At 48.5% G+C, this 19,031-nt stretch overlaps 1 protein-coding gene across 1 annotated transcript; it reads right to left on the bottom strand.

The window, feature by feature from the left end:
• Positions 1 to 1,683: 1,683 nt before the first annotated feature.
• LOC103544088 (MHC class I polypeptide-related sequence B-like) lies at positions 1,684 to 4,110 on the bottom strand. The gene is given in 4 exon segments (XM_070585070.1): positions 1,684 to 1,748; positions 1,973 to 2,398; positions 3,092 to 3,226; positions 3,488 to 4,110. Coding segments are annotated over 4 exon segments (1,143 nt in total). The 5' UTR covers positions 4,005 to 4,110.
• Between the last annotated feature and the right edge of the window lie 14,921 nt (positions 4,111 to 19,031).

Here is a 19,031-nt window from a genome sequence, read left to right as displayed (position 1 = left end):
TGTGAACTGCCCTCCTCCCCTTAGAAGTCCCAAACCACTACCCGCAACATCCTCCTTTGTCTTTAGCTGAAAATGGTATTTCAGGTGGTGTCTTTGGCCTGTCTGGCTGAGTTACTCAGTTTTCCTGGGTTTCTCCCTTGTATACATGTTATTAAGCTTTGTTTGATTTTTCTCCTGTTATTCTGCCTCATGTCAGTTTAATTCTTAGACCAGCCAGAAGGACCTAGAGGGTAGAGGAATTGTCTTCCTCCCCTACAAAATCATACCTCCATAAAACTGTTAACAAAAGAAAAAGAGGAAGCACAGGAGAGCTGATAGCTGAAGGAAAGAGTCTTAGAGAGACAGACAGAAGCAGAACAAGTAAAGAAAGAAAAAAAGGACAAAGGCCTTGGACATTCAGGGTTTTTTTGAGAACAAGGTAACCAAATGTCAAGGAGGACATACTCAGGCAGGACATCAGCCTTACTGCACACAGCGACTTTTCAGATCTCCCACTCACCCTGTGAAGCACACAGGGCAGGTGTAATTATCCTAATTAACAGATGATGAAAGCAGGCACAGAGGGGACTCACCTCCCCAAGATCACACCAAAGTGGTGCAGACAGCAGGCCTGTATCTCCTGGACACTTCACCAGGTCCCTGTGCCCTGCTCATACCCCACTCTCCACCTGTTTCATTGCCTTTATTATATACTAGAGAACAGACATTTTCTCTCCCCCTTTTAACTCTTCTTTCAAGCAATTAGGTTGTGGAGCAAAAATTGTTTCCTGCCATCCCTTACTGCACATTCACTTGGCGCTGACCACACCAAGAAATGAACATTAGCTCAGGAAAGGCAACCTGAGGACACAGGAGCACTGACAAAGTGCCCATCTGTAAGTGGTCCTGGAGACTGTGCCCCACGATGGGCTGGACGGGAAAAGAACTTAGAGGCAGGATGAAAACAGTAACCAAGGTCCCCTGGAGAATGGACTGGTTCTTTAAAATAGTCCATGTATATCTGTTCTTCCATATTCTCTGAAGGGAAGCACCAGGAAGCATGAGAATACGCTATGGGCAACTTGAAAAAGAGTAGAGGCTAGGAGTGACTCAAAGGATAACAGAATCAAGCTCCTACAGGAAGAATCTGAGGAGCTACATAATGGAGAAAAGACCGTTATTTCTGCCCAAAACCCATTGGCCTGTCAGGGCTCCCCAAGGCACTTCACATACAGGAGGCTCAGGCACTATGCAAGCACCATATTTGGGCATCATGTGCATTGTCTTGCTTCCTTACAGTGGCAGGAGAAATTAAGGGAAAAGGAGGAAGGTAAGCAGACAAAATAGTCTAGGTACATCACACCACACTCCCCATCCCTATGCCCCACTTCCTCTTCCTCCCCAGGGGATCCAAGACTTCCCCCATTTGATCCCCTTGACCCCAAGTTCCTTGTGGGCCTTGCCCATAAGCACGTGATCCCCACCACAGTTCAACAGGACAAGCCCTGCTGAGCCTGACATGAAAGGAATGAGATCAGAGCACAGGTGGGAGCCACAGCCCTCCCTGCTGTCAGCTGATCGCTCTCCTTATCTAGGCAGCATAGAGAAGCCCAAATTAAGAATTCAAGATTCTTGGCTCCGGCCTTGGCCATGTGCACAGATAAGCAGCATTTGTGGACTTACTGCCCCCAATTCCTCTCACACCTACTCCAACTTGCGTCTCCTGTTACACTCCAGTGAGCAGGAAGACTTGTCATCTCCACTCCTATCTGTGCAGAAGGAGAAGAGAGGGGTCCTGCACATTTCAGCAGAGCCCCTCTCATCACCATCCACTGCCCAAGTTTTTCACCTGAGCTTTCTGCAGCTGATGTGTCTTCTCCTTGCACACCAAAGGGCATACACAATAATGGCACTAATAACAGCAACCCCCAGAATGGGTGGCCATCCACTCTGCTGCACCACGGCCTTTCCTGAAAAACAGCCTTATTATAACCCGGGCACCCAGAGCACAGGCATGCTCTCCTCTCTCCCACCCTGGCCCCTGACCCTACCAGGGGCAGAACCCCCTCCAGGAGCATCCCAGGCTCTCCAGAGGGCACAGGGTGTGCAGTGTGGTTCCCGCTATGTTCCACGTGACACATGAACCTCTGCTCTTCTCCTTGGGGAATCCTTATGGCCACCCAGGTGTGGTAGGTGTCATTCCCATAGGGCAGGACCCCCCCAGACTGCTGGGCTTCCTGGCTCAGGGGTTCCTCATCCTGAAGCCAGGTCAGTGAGATGTTCCTGAGAGAGAACCCGAAAGCCCAGCAGGTCAAGGTGACCATGCCCTCCCAGGCCTGGCTGCGGGTCACGTTCACTGCTGGCTGCTCTGGGGAGGAAAGCACAGAGGCAATGAGGCTGGCAGCCAAGTTCTGTTCCCCTCCAAGGGAGACAGAGATAACAGGGCTCTCCCCACCTTTCCAACTCTGGCTGAAGCCCCCACTGACCCCAGACCTTCTCCAAATCTGTTCTGCACCCTGGGGTCCAATTCCTCCCAGTCCTGGAAGGAGGATGGGCAGGATTTAGGTCTCTCTCTCTTGAATCCAAGTGCTGATGCTGAGTAGGGGGATGTGAGGGGTGGTCTTTCTGTGACAGGCAGGCTGGGAGCCAAGGGGACTGGCCCCCCAGACTCCCCAGAGAGGAGTGTCAGTCCTCTCGTGCCTGACACTCACCTCCCCAGATTCAGCGTTCTGTCTGAGGGTGCACCGCTTCCCTGGTTTATGGACACTGGGACAGTTCCCCACCTGTGTGGTGTCTTTATCCAGTGGCTCTAACAGGACAGTCAAATCACAACACAACATGCCAACACAACATATATGCATCCCATAGTACAGGGATGGTCCCCTTGGGCAGAGTTGAGGGGGATGCTTCAGGAGTCTGGTGGATAGGAGGGACCTGACCCAGGGTCATACCTGTTCTCTCCATGAAACCCATCCAGGATTCCAGATATCTCCACAGCCTTCCACAAAGCTCTCCCTACACATGGGCCCAGTAATCCTTGCTTTGAAAGCCATCTGTATCCCAGGACTTCTTGATCTCCACAGTCAGGGTCTGAGCCAAGAAGTGGAGCATCATTCATCATGGGTCTTGGGGTGATAAGAGAGGAAGAGCTCCCCATCATAGTAGAAATGTCTTAAGCCCCTGGCGCTGTTGTCTTCTTGAATCTTGCAGCCCCAAATCTCCTGGAGGGAATGCAAGTCTGCCCCCACTCAGCAGTGACTTCTCCATTCTCTGTGTCCCTCTGCCTTCCCCGCCCAAGTGAGAAACTCCAGCCAGGACCCCCCTCCTTTCTCTCCTCCATGTCTTCCTGTGCTGGCTGAGTAACAGCCACCTCCATGCTGAATTCCACAGTCCCCAATCCTCACCCCCTCTCCCAGCCTAATCAGTGGAAAGACACAGGTCCCTGCTGTCTGCCCTAAACTTTCCTAGAAAAGATCTTACATCACTCAGGCACACTCCCCACTCTCACCTCCTTTCTGGTCCTGCAGGACCATGGTTTCTGCCAGGGTCTTTCTGTTGTCCTTCCCCTTCTCTGCCAAATCCTTGGTTTCTATGTCCCACATGTCAGTTCCCAGGACAGCTTCTGCCCACAGTCCCTAGGGCTCTGCTCTGCCTTTCTCACTATCATAGTGCAGGAAGGGCTGACCATCCAAGTGTCCCTCAGCAAAAAATCTTGGTTGCACAGATCCATCCTGGGACACCACTGTGAAGTCATAACAAAGACTGGGATCCTGGGCAAAGAGGAGACCAGATGAAACTGCTTCCCGGATACAACTGGACATCAGATGTTTCACAGAAAAGTTCTGCTGTCTTGAGCTTCTCAAGGTCTTGAGGATGCAGAAAATGCACATGAGCAAAAGGACAAGAATGAGATTTCCAATACAGGAAAGTAGGAAAGGGGAAAGGAGGAGAGGAGAATTGAGGAATGGAAGGAGGGGGATGGAAATGGGCAAACATGTAGGACAGGTACCAGGAGAGGGAGGCATGGTTGTCCTAAGGGTCCAAGTAGGAGGTCAAGGGGAGAGGCTGGCCTGCAGGGAACAAGGGAGATGCAAGAAGGCCATGGTGAAGGGGAGATCTTGTCAGCTTGGGAGTGAGGGCATGTGAGGGGCCCAGGATGGGAGGGATCCATGGTCAAGTTGACTGTGGTGCAAAGGCGGTTAGGGTGAGATGGGGAGTGAGGGGCTGTTGCCTGTGGTGAAGGCTCATCATGGACAAGCTGGGGCCAAGGGAAGGTGTGGCAGTGAGGCACAAGGGGTGGATTGTGACACAAAGGAGTTTAGGGTGGGTCAGTACCCCTGGAGGAGGTGAAAGTGTGGGCCTGGGCCCAGAGTGGAAGAGGCATGATGAGGCCCCAGGTGGGGAGGTGGATGGACCTACCAATGTCCCCTGGGGAGAGGTGGGTGGTGGGGTCTCAAAAAGGCAATGCAGTGTGTCCAAAGGTAGTTTAGAGTTAGAAAGAAGGAGGAGGGATGGAAGAAAAAATAGATCTCAAATGCCAAGGTACACAGCCTGGGGAAGGACCTACACGGTGGGAGTGGCTCAGGAACAGAGGCAGGTCCTACCTCCAAAGAGGGTTGGGTTAGACCTCCAGCACAGGAAGGGCAGTGCTTGGAGAAGGCCCACTGTAGGGAAAGAGCGGAGCCAACCAACTGTCATAAATAAGGGTTTTGGCTATGTGGTGTAGGGAATGAGAGGCCAGTGGGGTCAAGGAACCAAAGGGGGAGGGATGAAGGCCAAGGAGCTAGCAGTTGGACCAAGAGTAGGTTTTCATGTCGGTGGTGGGTACGGAGGAGCACAAGAGGCAGCAGAGGAGATAATGGTGAGAACTTGGGACTGGGGGCCGTGGAAGAGCACTGCACGGGGGTGACTGGAAGAACGCGGGTTAGGGTGCCGACAGGAGGGGTGCTCTGAGAGAGGGTGAGTGAGGTCAGGGTGGTGATTGCAAGGGTCCCATTGGAGGGGGCTTGTGAGAGATAAGAACTTGGTGAAGGCCCCAGGCAGATGGGCACAGGGTGGGATCAGGGCAAGGTGCCATGGCAGGAGGGGTGCTGATAGTCCAGGGAGAGAGGGAGTCTAGTACCTGTGGGCTGGAGAGTGGAGGCCTTAAGAGGGTGAGGTTTGGGATAGAGGAGTAGGGTTGGGTGGTGCTGGGTGAAAGGCTCATGATGAAGCAGGGCCAAAAGCAGGAGCCTGTACTGGAGGGGAGGGAGGGCAACTGGGCATCAAGACAGGAGATGGGTCTGTGCACAAGGGATTGTGCACTGTGTCTTAGGGCTCCCCTTGGTGAGGGCAGGAGCGGAGTGGGGATGGAGGGAAGACCACCTGGGCAAAAGGCACCCCCAAAAAGTTAGGGTTCAGGAAAGTCATGAGGAGTTAGAAGCCAAGCAGGTGAAGGCTCCTTGTAGGCAATGGCCCATGAGGGGAGGAGAAGGGACTTGCCATTGGGGGAAGAGGAGGAAGGGAGGACGCACTAGAGAGGGGTCAGAGAACTGCAGAGAGGAGGGGATGGTGGGAGAAGGGAGGACAAAGGACTGAGGGGCACATGACATGGCAGGAAAGGAGGCCAGGACAGAACCTGGTGTGGGAAGCTGGCATATCAGAAAATTAGAGTTAACCTTGGGAAGGGACAGTGAGATGGAAGGAGGGTGGAGACCAGAGAAGTCACAGATGGAATCCCTTGGCCAGAAGCCTTCAGACTCTACCCTCCCTCAGTGTGAGAGTCAGGAGCAGCCTCAGTGCCCACAGCAGGAGGAAACACGGTTAGAGCCTGGGATCCCCCATAGAGCTCCTGGTCACTAGAAAAAGGCCTCTAACTCCTAGGAGTGAGGATTACGCCTGCCTGGATTCTCCTTGTTACCCAAAGCAGGAATTGGGACAGGAGCAGAGAGGACAGTACTCAGGGCCCTGAAAGGACACCCCAAAAACTGGTGGGAAGTGTTGTCTGAGCCTCCGACCTCCAAGGGCCCTTGAATGTCATTCAAAGCACCAGCCCAAGAAGCAGCCCAGGGCCCGGGGTGGTCGGAAGGACTGAGATGTTCAAATGGGAAGAGGAAAACAAAGAGAGCAGAACATGGGGGCAGGGGCGGAATGAGAAGAGACCTTGAAAGAGATTGGAAAAGCAGAAAGCAGGGTGAGCTGGAGTGGCGACAGGCCATGTCCAGCCCCCAGCCCCCCTCCCCCGACGCCACACTGCAGGCGCGATGGTCCCCGTGACACTCACAGAATCCGCCCCCTCCAAGCCCCCCAGACCCCTGGAACTGTCCTAGGGTCCTATCTGGCCAAGGACCTCAATGAGCCACCTCAGTAGCGGTGGTAAGCAAAGAGCCAGAGGGCAGCGCGGGCCGGGAGCAGGAGGACATGGCACAGTCACATGGCCACAACTTTGCCAACCTCGCAGCAGGCCAGACAGCGGCAAAGCTCAGCTGAGCCCCAGCAAATGCGGGCGGAAATTGATTAAGGAATATACCGGCCCGCTCTACCACGCTTCTTTTGCATGGACTCGTGAGCAGGGAGCAATGGGCTACACTTGTGAAATGTAACGCCCCCGGTGAGCCCAAGCAGAGGGGGAAAAGCGGAAACCTCAGCCAGCTAGACCTGACATCATCGCCGTTCTAAGCGCCAATGCTGGCAAAGCGTGCGAGGTGGGATCTCCAGGCAAGTTAGACCTCCCGTGAGTGCAGCCAAATACCACAGGGACAGGCTCTGAGCAGCTGAGTGGTAGGGCCCCAACCTCAGGGGCACCCAGATCACTGCCTCCCTCCTCACCAAAGCCGACTCCCCGCCCAGGAGCATCGCTATCCTCACAGAGCTCCTTGTAGAGACACGCACCTACCTGCTGGCCTCTCCCTGGCTTCTTCCTTTCAGGACAACCTTCTCTCCTACACACACCTCTCTCCTTAACCAAGCACAGCATTCTTGGCAACATCACTAGTGACCAGATTTGCATACCTCTATGCAGATTTCAGCCACCTCTGCTGTCTCTCAGAAGCAACTTCCCCAGTTGAATCACTCAGAGTCCAAACTCACTTAGATCTTGCAGCCTCCTCCACCTCCCAGTGACTCCAGAGACAACCAGGTCTCTTTTCCTATGGCCACATCCTGTAAGTGTCTATCCAGTCCTCGAGGGATCACAGCCCAATGGGGCGGCTCCCCACCTTCCACTTCAACAACAATGTCACTCCAGACTCTGCCTTCCAACCTACCTCAGGACATCTGCACCTCTTGGAACATCTGCCTCTCAAATCCAACAGGTCTACAAGGAAACTACACCTCTCCCACCAAACCAGCCTCTCCCCCTCCCCTACTTCTCTTAGCATCACCATCCTCAGTCCCTTCTGATCCCCCTTTCCCCTGCCTCATGGACTCAAAGTCAACTCCTCCAACCCCTTTTCAATCCCACAGCCACTACCTTAGTCCAGGCTTTCATTTACCTCAGCCTAGAAAACTGTAAAGCCTTCCTGAACACTGTGCCTGTCCCCAGATATAACTATAAGGTCTCAAGCCATCCACAGCTTGCCCATCTGCTGTATTTAGTACATAATGCCTCTCCTCTACCATCAAAGCCCACAGCTGCCACAACCTGCTGTCTGGCATCACCCCCATTTCTCTGGAGGCATGTCCCCTGGGTTGCAATAAAAATGGACCCTCCCCATCTCTTTACCCTGTCCCACCAAAATGTCACTGCTTAAGCATTTCCCTCCTCTGGATTACTCTCACCTCTGCCTTCCAACCCATCAGACCTGCACATCCTAAAAGATCATCCCAATTAGATGATGGTGATGGTGGCACAACCTTGGGATTATACTAAAAACCACCTAATTATACACATTAAAAGGGTAAACTATGTGATATATGGACTATATCTCAATAATATTAATATTAATATTAACAAGAATGCCATTGTGAAAGACCCTACTGAAGGCTGTGCTTTATCCCCAACACACATCTCTTGGTCTTTGGAACATTTCGCCCATGGTCCTCAATCTTGGCTGCTTCTTAGAACCACCTGGAGAGTTCTTACACTCCATATACCCAGGCCGAGGCCAAAACCAATTGAATCAGCGTCCCTCGAGTTGGACCTAGACCTTAGTATCTTTTCAAGCTCCCCCGACGATTTCAATGTGTAGGCGAGTCTTAGAACCACTTGTCCAGCCCGGGGTTTGAACCTCCCCGATGGTACCAAGCGTGCCCTGCCTTGAACCCCATCTTACCAACTTACAATCTCCCCATTAGACAATGAGCCACTCCAGAAGCAGGAACTGCTCATTTCACCTTTGTCTGCCCTGCAAATCCTTTTTCAAAGTTGAACTGTACCCACCATTACTAACCACTCCACTAAGACCCTTCCCCTAACACTTTTTCTGTGGACGGAAAAGTCATGCATCAGAAGGTTTTAACAATTTCTTAGATTTCACATCCATTTTTATTAATTACTTTGACCATCATACTCTATTTCACAAATCAGGAATTGGGTCCTGTCCCATCTCAGAGAGGTTCTTTTCCTTGCTAGAGGTCACAAGGGGAGTGCGAGTGTTAGAGGCAGATGGAACCCAGCTCTCCTGACAGCTGGTCCCAAGCCCTTCTATCCAAGATGTCAACCCTTCTTGAGGACTTCCTAGGTGTGGCAGCTCCAGCAAACTGTCTCATTCAGCTCACCCCTCCCTCCAAAAAAAGTACTTTTAATACCTTAAATGAAAATAAAAATAATAATAATATACTATAATATAATAATAATAATAATATACTAAATAAAATAATAATAATAATATAATAATAATAATGCTGTTCCACAGCATTTAGAGATGGTTGCAATGAGAGACGAAGCCATTCCCACTCTTTCTGGGAGTTAGGAGAGGCTCTGATGGTCTCGAGCTCCGGATTTGGGGTGCTCCCCAGGATCTAGGCCTGGCTCCCCCTCCTCCACCAAGCCTCCCAGGTCATCTTCCATAAAAAGCCCTCTCCCCTCAACCCCACCCTACTTTCAGCCCTCTTCTCTGCTGCTCCATAAACTTTTTCTCCTCCATTCTCGCCTTTAGACCCCTGGCCTCACAAGCATAGAGGCGTCATCCTCGCACAGACCTCAGAGACCTCTGCTGGATCCAGAAAAGAAACTAAAAAGCCCCAGTGAGCTTACATAACCCAAGGCAGGGCGGCCTGAGCACATTTTCAGGTGGGCTGGTCCAGAGTTTATGGGGACGATTGAAGATCCCCCGTCCTGCCCCCGCCCCTTGCCCCACTCTGGCCTAAACAAAATAAAAGTTGCTCATTGATATAAAAGCAGAATGAAGGTGCCATGGGCAGAGTGGAAGGGAAAAGAGTTGTATTTAGGTTTCTAGTTCTCAAACTCTTGGACAGTTACACCTGCCGGTGGTGAGAACGCAGACCTGCCGGGTTCTGCAGGACATTCGGAGCCCCAGAGTCTGGAGGGAGATCTGGAATCTGACTTATTTTAAACAGCATCCTGGGTGATTCTGAGGCAAGTGAGTAGGGAAATGCTGCTTCCAGTCCCCTCCCCTACAGGGCCCGACCTTGGATTCCAAGACCTGAAAACCCTTCCCACAGCCTGGCGTCACCCCAGACTCACCCCAGGAAGGAAAGTGTCTGGCGCGGGAAGGTCCTGTTTCAATCGAACTCTGCCGGCCTGATGAAAACCAACGACTAAGAATCCAGGACAAAACCACCGAGCTTCTGTCACCTTCGGTGAGGAATATATTTTAGACCTGGTGTGACTTCCATCAAAGACTGGAGTGACTTTCACTGAAACAGTGACAGCGCGCTCTGGTAGCGCTTTGCTGCCTACAAAATGCACCGGTGACCAGAGCGCTTTGGAGTCTCTGTACCTGAGGGTTCTGAGTTGGACACAGTCGTACGTGTTGACCAGGGGGCTCAAATATGCAGGGAATAAGATGTAAGGGAGAGAGTGGGAAAAGGAGGGAGGGAAGAGGGAAAGGAAGAAAGAAAGAGAGAAGAAAAAGGGAGAAAAATGCTAAAGGGGAAATAAATTTTAAAAGATATAATTTTATTATTTCTAACCTTTATTTTCCCCCTCTATTTAGTTTTGTCTTTTATTAACATTTGACTCCAGCTGATTTATCCCTCTCTGAATGCATAAATAGATGGCTATTTTTGTTATTGCCGGACCATTTGAGAGCAGGTTGCAGATCTGGACCCTTTACCTCCAGATGTGGTGGAGTGTGTCTTTTTTTTCTTCTTCTTCTTCTCCCCAAAGCCCCCCAGTACGCAGTTGTATATTCTAGTTGTGGGTGCCTCCGGCGGTGGCATGTGGAACACCTCCCCAACCTGACCGTGCCAGCGGTGCCAAGTCCGCGCCCAGGACCTGAACCGGCGAAACCCAGGCTGCCCAGGTGGAGCGCGAACCCAAACACTCGGCCACGGGGCCAGCACCTGGAGTGTGTCTCTTAAGAAAAAGAACACAGTGATTTGTTTGTTTTGTTTACAGAACCAAAGTACAAATTTCAAAGAGGATAATATTTTTAAAACCAACTTCTTTGGGGCATACTTTACATACAATATAGTGCATCTATATGGAATGCAATTTCATTTGAAATGGTTGACTTTGGGCAATTGTACACACCCATGTCACCATTGTAGATGCAGAACGTTTCCATTGTCCCTAAAGAAAAGCCAGGTGATAAAATTCTATGCAACCATTATAAGGAATAAGATATATTTTTAATATATTGCTATGAAAAGATGTGCTCAGCATACATCTAAGCTTTTGTAAAAACTAAAGAACATACTGAATTATAATGCCATTAATACCACCTACATAATATAATATATATTTTAAATACAGGGAAACCTGGAAGATTACTCACCAAAGTTTTGACAGTGGTACCTCTGGGGACTGAAATACCTTGGTGACTTACACTTTGTCTGAAATGTTGGAATTTTATCTTTTAATATAAATTTGGATGTGTATTGGGGAGGATGTCAGAGAGAGAATATTTCTGTTTAAAAATATTATGAAGCTAAACCCCAAAGTCAGTAAGTTACAGATTTTTAAAAACCAGAATGTTAATTAAAACCCAACACTAGATATTTTCTCTTTTAAGATAATCCTTCACATTTCGATAGCTCTGAATCTTTTTAAATTGTTTCTGAAAGAGATGTTTTTAGTGGGGTCGACAGACAAGTCACAACTATGACAAAAGGTGCAGGCTAGAATTAAAAGAAGTGTAAAAGCCAGTGCAGGCACCAAGGACGCTGTCACAGTTACACTTCAACCACATTCGAACCCCACGTTGCCATAGCATCCTCGGGTCTGAGACAAAGTCAGGGCAAATCTTGTTGCTTGAGCATCGATTTGCCCTTGAGAAAGGTCAAAGGCTCTGGAGCAAGTCTAAAGAATGACACTGACTTTCTGATCGAAAGCACTTTCAAGAATGTTTGGGCAAAGGCAGGGTCTGTAAGAGGATCCAGCCCATCTGGGTGATGCTCTCTCAGGCTCACCCCTTGTCAGTGGCTGCAAGGAGACAATGCAGAGAAACTGCACTGGCAGGTCTGAGATCATGAAGGGCTTCCTGGGCCGAGCACTGGGGCTCTCCTTTGCTCCGGTGTGAGTGGGATGAGGGGTGGGGTGGCAGCGGGGAAGCAGGAACTCAAGCAATAACTGCCCAGAAAGGAAGCGTGGAAGGGAGGGCCCAAAGCCCCCACGCCCTTCCTTCCTTCCTCGACCTCGCAGCCCCAGCCTCCCTCAGCCCAAACCGTAGGTGGAAGTGCAGAGACCTGAGCAGCTAAGTAGGTTCGAGCAGGCACTGTGGGCCTTGTGATGGTGCCTGGCTCCCTTCTTCAGGTGACTGGTGATGAGTTCAAACTGGGAGGAGACTGTAAATGTTTTCCTTTGAAAAGTAGGTCCCTATTTCCCATGCCTGCTGATTTACCAAATTCATCTTAATAAAATACAAAAACAAAATAAAACAAACTCTACCCTGATTTATCTGGCCAGTAGAAGGTTCTACACTCTCCCCATTCCTCCTGGGCTTCAGGCCTCCCAGCAGTGAGGCTCCAGGCTCCAGACCTGCTGCCAGCAGGCCAGGCCCCTCTGCTCCTGGACCCTTCACCTCCTGCCCAGCCCCTCTCTGCTTTGTCTCTACCTCCTCTTCCTTTTCCACTCTCTACACCCACCCCTGAATATCTCACACCTTTTTCAAAGTTTTCTCCTCCTGAGTACAAATTCCTCCAAACTTCAGGAAAACAAACACCAATGGAGAAATCCTGCAGGATGCCTGGGGCTCCCACTCTGGACCTCAGCCCCCACATCCACCCACCCAACTCTGTGTAAATGGAGAGTCAAAGTCTAGGAAACCTCCCCACGTTGGTATTGCAAGCAAGAGTCTGTGCTATGTGCACATGTGCCTTTATTTCAGGAGATGGGACAACGATATTCATCAGATCAGCAGACTGTGGAAGATGCCCTAGTCCCCTAAAAGTTTAAAGGACTCTGCATTAGGGAGGAGGGAGAGAGTGGGGGAGCCTTTGACTCCAAGTCTACTGATCGCGCCTACACAAAGGGATACTGAAAAGAAGTGCAAGGCAGTCCGTTTCTTCCAGGGACCAGGCAGGGAAGTCAGAGTCACTGTGAGTGGACATGAAAGTCCATCAAAGAAATACCGTTACAAGAAAATCTCTCTGTCACACTTTGAAGCTCACACAAATGATCAGACAGAATCAACAACAGAAAACTAAAATCCTAGCTCAGCTGACATCACTGAAGTTGGCTGTAAGGCTTTGCGGGACGGGTAGATAGAAAGAAGGACATCAGGGCCGGCCACATGGCTGAGCGGTTAAGTTCCTGTGCCGCTTTGGTGGCCCACTGGTTCAGATCCTAGGCATGGACATGGCACTGCTCATGAAGCCATGCTGAGGCAGCGCCCCACATAGCACAACCAGAGGCACTCACAATTAGAACATACAACTATGTACTGGGGGGATATGGGGAGAAGTAGAAGGGGAAAAAAAGAAGATTGGCAAGAGTTGTTAGCTCAGGTGCCAATCTTTAAAAAATAAGAAAGAAAGAAAGAAAGAAAGAGAGAGAGAAAGAAAGAGAGAGAGAGAGGGAGGGAGGGGGAGGGAAAGAGAGAGAGGGAGGGAGAGAGAGAGAGACAGAAAGGAAGAAAGAAAGGAAGGAGGGAGGGAGGGAGGGAGGGACAGAAGGAAGAAAGAAAGAGAGAGAGAGAGAGGGAAAGCAAGAAAGCAAGCAAGCGAGAAAGAAAGAAAGAAAAGGCTATTTCTAGGGCTACAGCCCAATAGCACCTATGTCTTGGGGCCCCGAGAAATGACCCTCTCTCTTCAGCAGTCACAGTGAGGTCATGTAGAATGTCCTTGGTTATCTGAGGTTTTTACACTTACTCAACGACTTTGTAGGTGTTGAGTTTATCTTTGAACATCTTGGGATTAATTTGTTTGACTCAAAGTGTAGAACTGGAAACCGTTCCTCGAGCAGAAACAGGGGACTGACCCTGAGCTGTTGCCCCACCTAGTGTCTCTCTTATGCAGTAACCATAAGCGATTTTTGAGCCAACAAAATCCCTAAGTAAACAGTCAACTCTCCGTTTCAGCAAATATTTCAGATGTTCCAGTTTGCCTAGTAATGTTCTAGCTTCACCCCAGTTTTATGTTAAAATTTATGTTTTCCTTGGTGTTGACTTTTAAATAATTCCTGTATATTACATTGGCTTTGTTGCAGTAAGCCACTTGAATCAACTGCGGAATTAAAGCAAGGAAATAAATGAGTGATTCTCCATAGAATTACTGATGACACCATCTTAAAAATGTACCAACACATGGGGCCAGCCTGGTGGCGCAGCGGTTAAGTGTGCACGTTCTGCTTCTCTGCGGCCCCAGGTTCGCCAGCTCGGATCCCAGGTGCCGACATGGCACCGCTTCGCAAAAGCCATGCTGTGGTAGGCGTCCCATGTATAAAGTAGAGGAAGATGGGCACGGACGTTAGCTCAGGGCCAGTTTTCCTCAGCAAAAAGAGGAGCATTGGCAGCAGTTAGCTCAGGGCTAATCTTCCTCAAAAAAAAAAAATGTACCGACACTGAATCCAGTCACTTCTCACACCTCTACTGCTTCCATCCCAGAAGCATCCTCTACAACAGTGCACAGGTGGGCCTTCCAGCTGGGCCTCCTGCTGATTCCATGCCCTGTTGTCCATTACCCATGTAACAGACAAAACAATCTTTTTATTTTTTTTTAAAGGAAGATTGGCCCTGAGCTAACATCTGTTGCCAATCTTCCTCTATTTTTATATGGGACACCACCACAGCATGTCTTGACTAGTGGTCCTAGGTCCAAGCCCGGTATCCAGGCCTGTGAACCCCAGGCCACCAAAGTGGAGCAACCAAACTTAACCACTATGCCACCAGGCCAGCCTCCCAAAGTGATCTTTTAAAATGTGCGTTAGAACATATCCTCACCACCACATCCCACAGAACACTCCAGTGTCTTCCCTTCTGGGGCAGAATGGAGCCCAGTCCCTCACCACTGCCTACAAGGCCCACAGGACAAGGTCCCTCTGACCACTCTGGCCTCATGCCACCACCCTCAGCCTAGCTCACTCTTCTCTACTCACACCAGCCTCTGGACCCTGCCTGCACCTGTCTCAGGGCACCTGCTCCTGCTGTGACTCCCCATGTGCACCTCCCCCCTGGGGACCCACATGGCTGCTCCTCACGCCTTTCAGGTCTCTCCTCAAGAGTCCAGTGGTCAAGTCTTCAGAAACATCGTGTCCAACAAACCTGTCTGAAACATATGCCCTGCCATTCCCCCGCACCAATCTTCTAGCCCAGACATATTTTTCTCCACAGCAATTATCACTAACGTCAGAATAATTGTTTTTATTTGTTGACTGTCATTGAAATATATGTTCTTTAAAGCAAAGACCTTATCCACTTCTCATCACTTGTATCCCCAGCATCTAGAACAGTCTCATTACAGAGTAGGGACTCAATAAATATGGGTTTAATGAATGAATATAAGTGGTATAATGCTGTTGAGAAGCAATTTGATAACATGTACAACAAGCCTTCAAAGTATCCATAATCTTTTACCCAGTCATTTCTTTTCAAGAAATCTATGATTTTAAAACAAAATATAGAGGGATATTTAGGTATAAGGATATTAATCAGACATTATTTATAATGATAAAAAAGATACAGGAGAAGAGTGGTCATATCCTTCTTTTGGAAATAGCATACAGTAGGTAAAAGCAGAGTTTAAGAAGAGTTTGTAATATATAAAGTTTCTTATTGATAATAAAAAAGTTTTCAAAAGCAAGATTCAAAATAAATCATAACATATGACCACAGCTACATAGGCCTGTATAGACATACACATACATAAAAAACAACCGGTGGGAACTCAGGGTGGCTGCAAAGCACAGCTCCAGGGGCCACTTCACAATGAAGTCTGGGGAGATCTGCCCATCAGAGCTTTCACCATGATCCTGCTGAGGGAGACAGTAGGTGGTTTCCCATCTTTCTGCTTCTACACATTTTTTATATTGTCTGTGATTGAGCAGGCTTACTTTTCTAATAGGATAAGATAACTATTATGAAATTTTAAAACATTTGAAATAAAATTTTAATGGAAAAGGTCCAAATCTCCTTTCCCAACTCAGCTTGAAGCAAAATCTTTCCTTGGACACCAGGGGGCAGAAATCCCAGTTGATGATTCCTCCAGAGGGAAGCAATGAACTCTCCCTCCACAATCCTTGATCCATCCTTGGGTTATAGGGGTTGGCTGAGCAATAAAGGCATCACTAAGAACACCATCAATTTATAGATCACTGATTGTCATATAATTGTAATCCCACCACACCTAAGAGAGTGGGATGGATTCTTTCATTTTCATAGCTCGAGAATCTGAGGCCCTGAGATCCCGAATCCCTGGCCAGGATTCTCCAAAAATGTTGGCCTTGAGATCTAAAGGACACTCGACCTCCTGGGAAGCCCTCCCGGGCATGAATCACACCAACAGAGGCTCCACAACAGGGGGAAGAGGCATGCCAGCATCAGACCCCAGAGACCTTCCCACTCACAGATGGTCTACACCCAGTGGAATGCAGAAGGGAGGTCCAAGTGAGAATCTAGCCCCTTCCTTCAGCAGTGAGTGACAGATGGGTGGTTCAGTTAGGTGCTAGCATTCCTCAAGATATCTGTAGCTTTTCTCGTGAAGATCCTTGTGCATACCAAAACTATGTATTCATTTGTCCAGCAGGCCTCTCTTTAGAAATGCAAATATAACTTCCCTAATGTCAAGGCCAACCATTGTCCCTCCCAGTGAATCATCCTAATTGGATAATTTCCTAATCCCAGTGAGATTTGCCTCAGAGTTGCAGCTCAGCATTGGAATCCAAGACAGAAGTCATCTGGGGATTTGAATGGCTGATCTGGAAGGCAGTTCTGAAAGCAAACTCCAGTGGGCTCTGTGGCCCAACAAAGGGATTTGGAAAATCTTCTCCCAGCCACTTTTGGCTTGTAGTTTCCTGTTCCAATTCTCTGCTCCATCGGAGCCAATTCATTTATTTGGTAAGCGTGTATTAAACACCTACTATGTTCTGGGCATTGTCTTTAGGAGGAGCTGGGGCTGATGGAACCGAACTCTCCCTGCACTCAAGGTTGGGACAGTTTGCTCAGGTGCACACGGGTAAGGAAATTTTGACACAAATGGTAAGTGTGACCTGCACACATGCTTTGTGGACATAGATGTAGGCCATCAACTTTGACCAAAGAGTCACAAAAACCTTATAAGAGAGACAAAATTGGAGCTGCATTTTGAGGTGTAAGTAGGAGCCCAACAGGTACCCAGGACGAGTAAACAGGGCTCAGAATCCAGGATGTGAATTTCTTTGCCTGGGCCAGGCCAAGGCTCAGACCAAGCTGATTAAGGACCCAAGTGCCTCCTGGTAAGAAAGTATGTCCCAACATCTGACTGTTCAGAAATCACAACTACTATATATTGAGACTTGAGAGAGAAAGAAGCCTTATTTGAAAAGCAAAAATCTGCTGAAGGGCTTGTTAAAATCCAGAGTGCCGGTTCCTCCCCTGGAGTTTCTCATTGGTAGGTCTGGGGTAGGGCCCGAAAATTGCATTTCTGACAAGTTCCCAGGCGATGCCAAGGCAGCTTGCCCAGGAACCACACTTTGCAAACCACTGCCCTATGCCTGTCAGTTTGGTTTCTAACATCAGAAGAGGGCTGGAAGAGGGCTATGAAGCAGAGTTACAGGACAAGCTAGACCATACCTGGCCCATCCCTGGAACCCCACTCCCAACCCAGTGATCCAGTATTTGGTTTCCTTGGGGTCCCAGGAATGGCAGATACCCAGATAGGGACCAGATTTGGAGGTCAGAGAGGATGATCCAGAGGCAATGCCTTACACACAGCACCTGGGGCTGCCTGCAACTCCATAGACTGGTTCCTGTACCCTCAGGTCCTTGCCATCCCTCAAGCCATCAACCTTCAGGCCTTGTTCTATTACATCTCAGCTGTTTGGGCCAATGATGTGCCCAGAGGAGTTCTGAGCATACTTTCTGATCCCAAGATAGGGTGAAATAGTCTGACAAGTATGAGCAAACTTATAGGGACAACACAATGGGCTAATTATAGAGGTCCCTGAAATTTTGGCAAATGGCTGCATCAGGTATCCTAGACTAGAACTACCAAAGTGATTTTTTTCTAATTATTGAGATCTGGAGCCACATGGACACTAGAGGGCATCCTGAGCTTGCTGAAGCTAGAAGCATTGTGTCCCACCACCAAAAAATGCCTTATAGACTGGGCTTTCCTACCTAAACCAAGATTTGGTCAGTTTCCTTCATTAAACAATTGCATTTCTTAATTAATCAAGGTTTTGTTTTACCTTTTAATGAATGAAAAACAGACATGTAAAGAAAGATAAGACAATTAAAAAAGAAAACAACATACTGAATTAAAATGGTAACAAATATCCCTGTTCGAGGAATGATAAAATTTTAGACAACTGTTTTACCTTAATAAGGGTAAAAGAATTCTTTCTTTTTTTTTTTTTTAAAGATTGGCGTCTGAGCTAACAACTGTTGCCAATCTTCTTCTTTTTCCTGTTTTTCTGCTTTTTCTCCCCACCTCCCCGCCCCGGTTTATAGATGTATATATTTTTTTGTTAGTTGTGGGTCCTTCTAGTTGTGGCATGTGGGACACCACCTCAACATGGCCTGATGGGCAGTGTTGTGTCTGCGCCCAGGAGCCGAACCGGTGAAATCCTGGGCTGCCAAAGCAGTGTGAGCAAACTTAACCACTCGGCCGTGGGGCTGGCCCCTAAAAGAATTATTTCTATCGAGGTTTTTAATAAGTTTTCACTTTGAGGTTTTTTGTTTCATTTGTTTTGTCTCCTTTAGAATTATCTTGTTTTATGTTTTGATTTGGTTCAAAATTCAAAAACTTCAAAAAGGTAAGAAGTCTCTCTCACCCCCATCCTATCCCTGACAGACAACCACTGATATTAGTTTCTTTCTTTTTTTTTTAAAGATTGGCCTGAAGCTAACATCTGTTGCCAATCTTCTTTTGTTTTTTTCTTCTTCTTCTCCCCAAAGCCCCCCCACTACACAGTTGTATATTCTAATTGCAGGTCCTTCTAGTTCTGCTATGTGGGACGCTGCCTCAGCAGGACTTGATGAGCAGTGCTAGCTCCGAGCCCAGGATCCGAACCGGTGAAACTCTGGGCCACCAAAGCAGAGCTTGTGAACCTACCCACTGGGCCACGGGGCCTGCCTCTGATATTAATTTCTTGCTTATTCTTCCAAAGACATTTTATGCATATGCAAGCAAACATAAATATATAGGTATATATTCTTTCTCCCTTTTCACACAAACTTCAGCAGATTACACATGCTCTCCTGCACCCGGTTTTTTACGCCTAATTGTATGTCATGGAGACCATCCTATGAGGATATATCAAGAGCTTCCCACATCTTTTTTTTTTTAATTTCATGGTACTCCATCTTATAGAT

The sequence above is a fragment of the Equus przewalskii genome, chromosome 19 (assembly GCF_037783145.1).
Source record: "Equus przewalskii isolate Varuska chromosome 19, EquPr2, whole genome shotgun sequence".
NCBI lineage: Eukaryota > Metazoa > Chordata > Mammalia > Perissodactyla > Equidae > Equus > Equus przewalskii.
The sequence above is the reverse complement of the archived record's forward strand: the minus strand, read 5'-3'. Positions and strand labels throughout refer to the sequence as shown.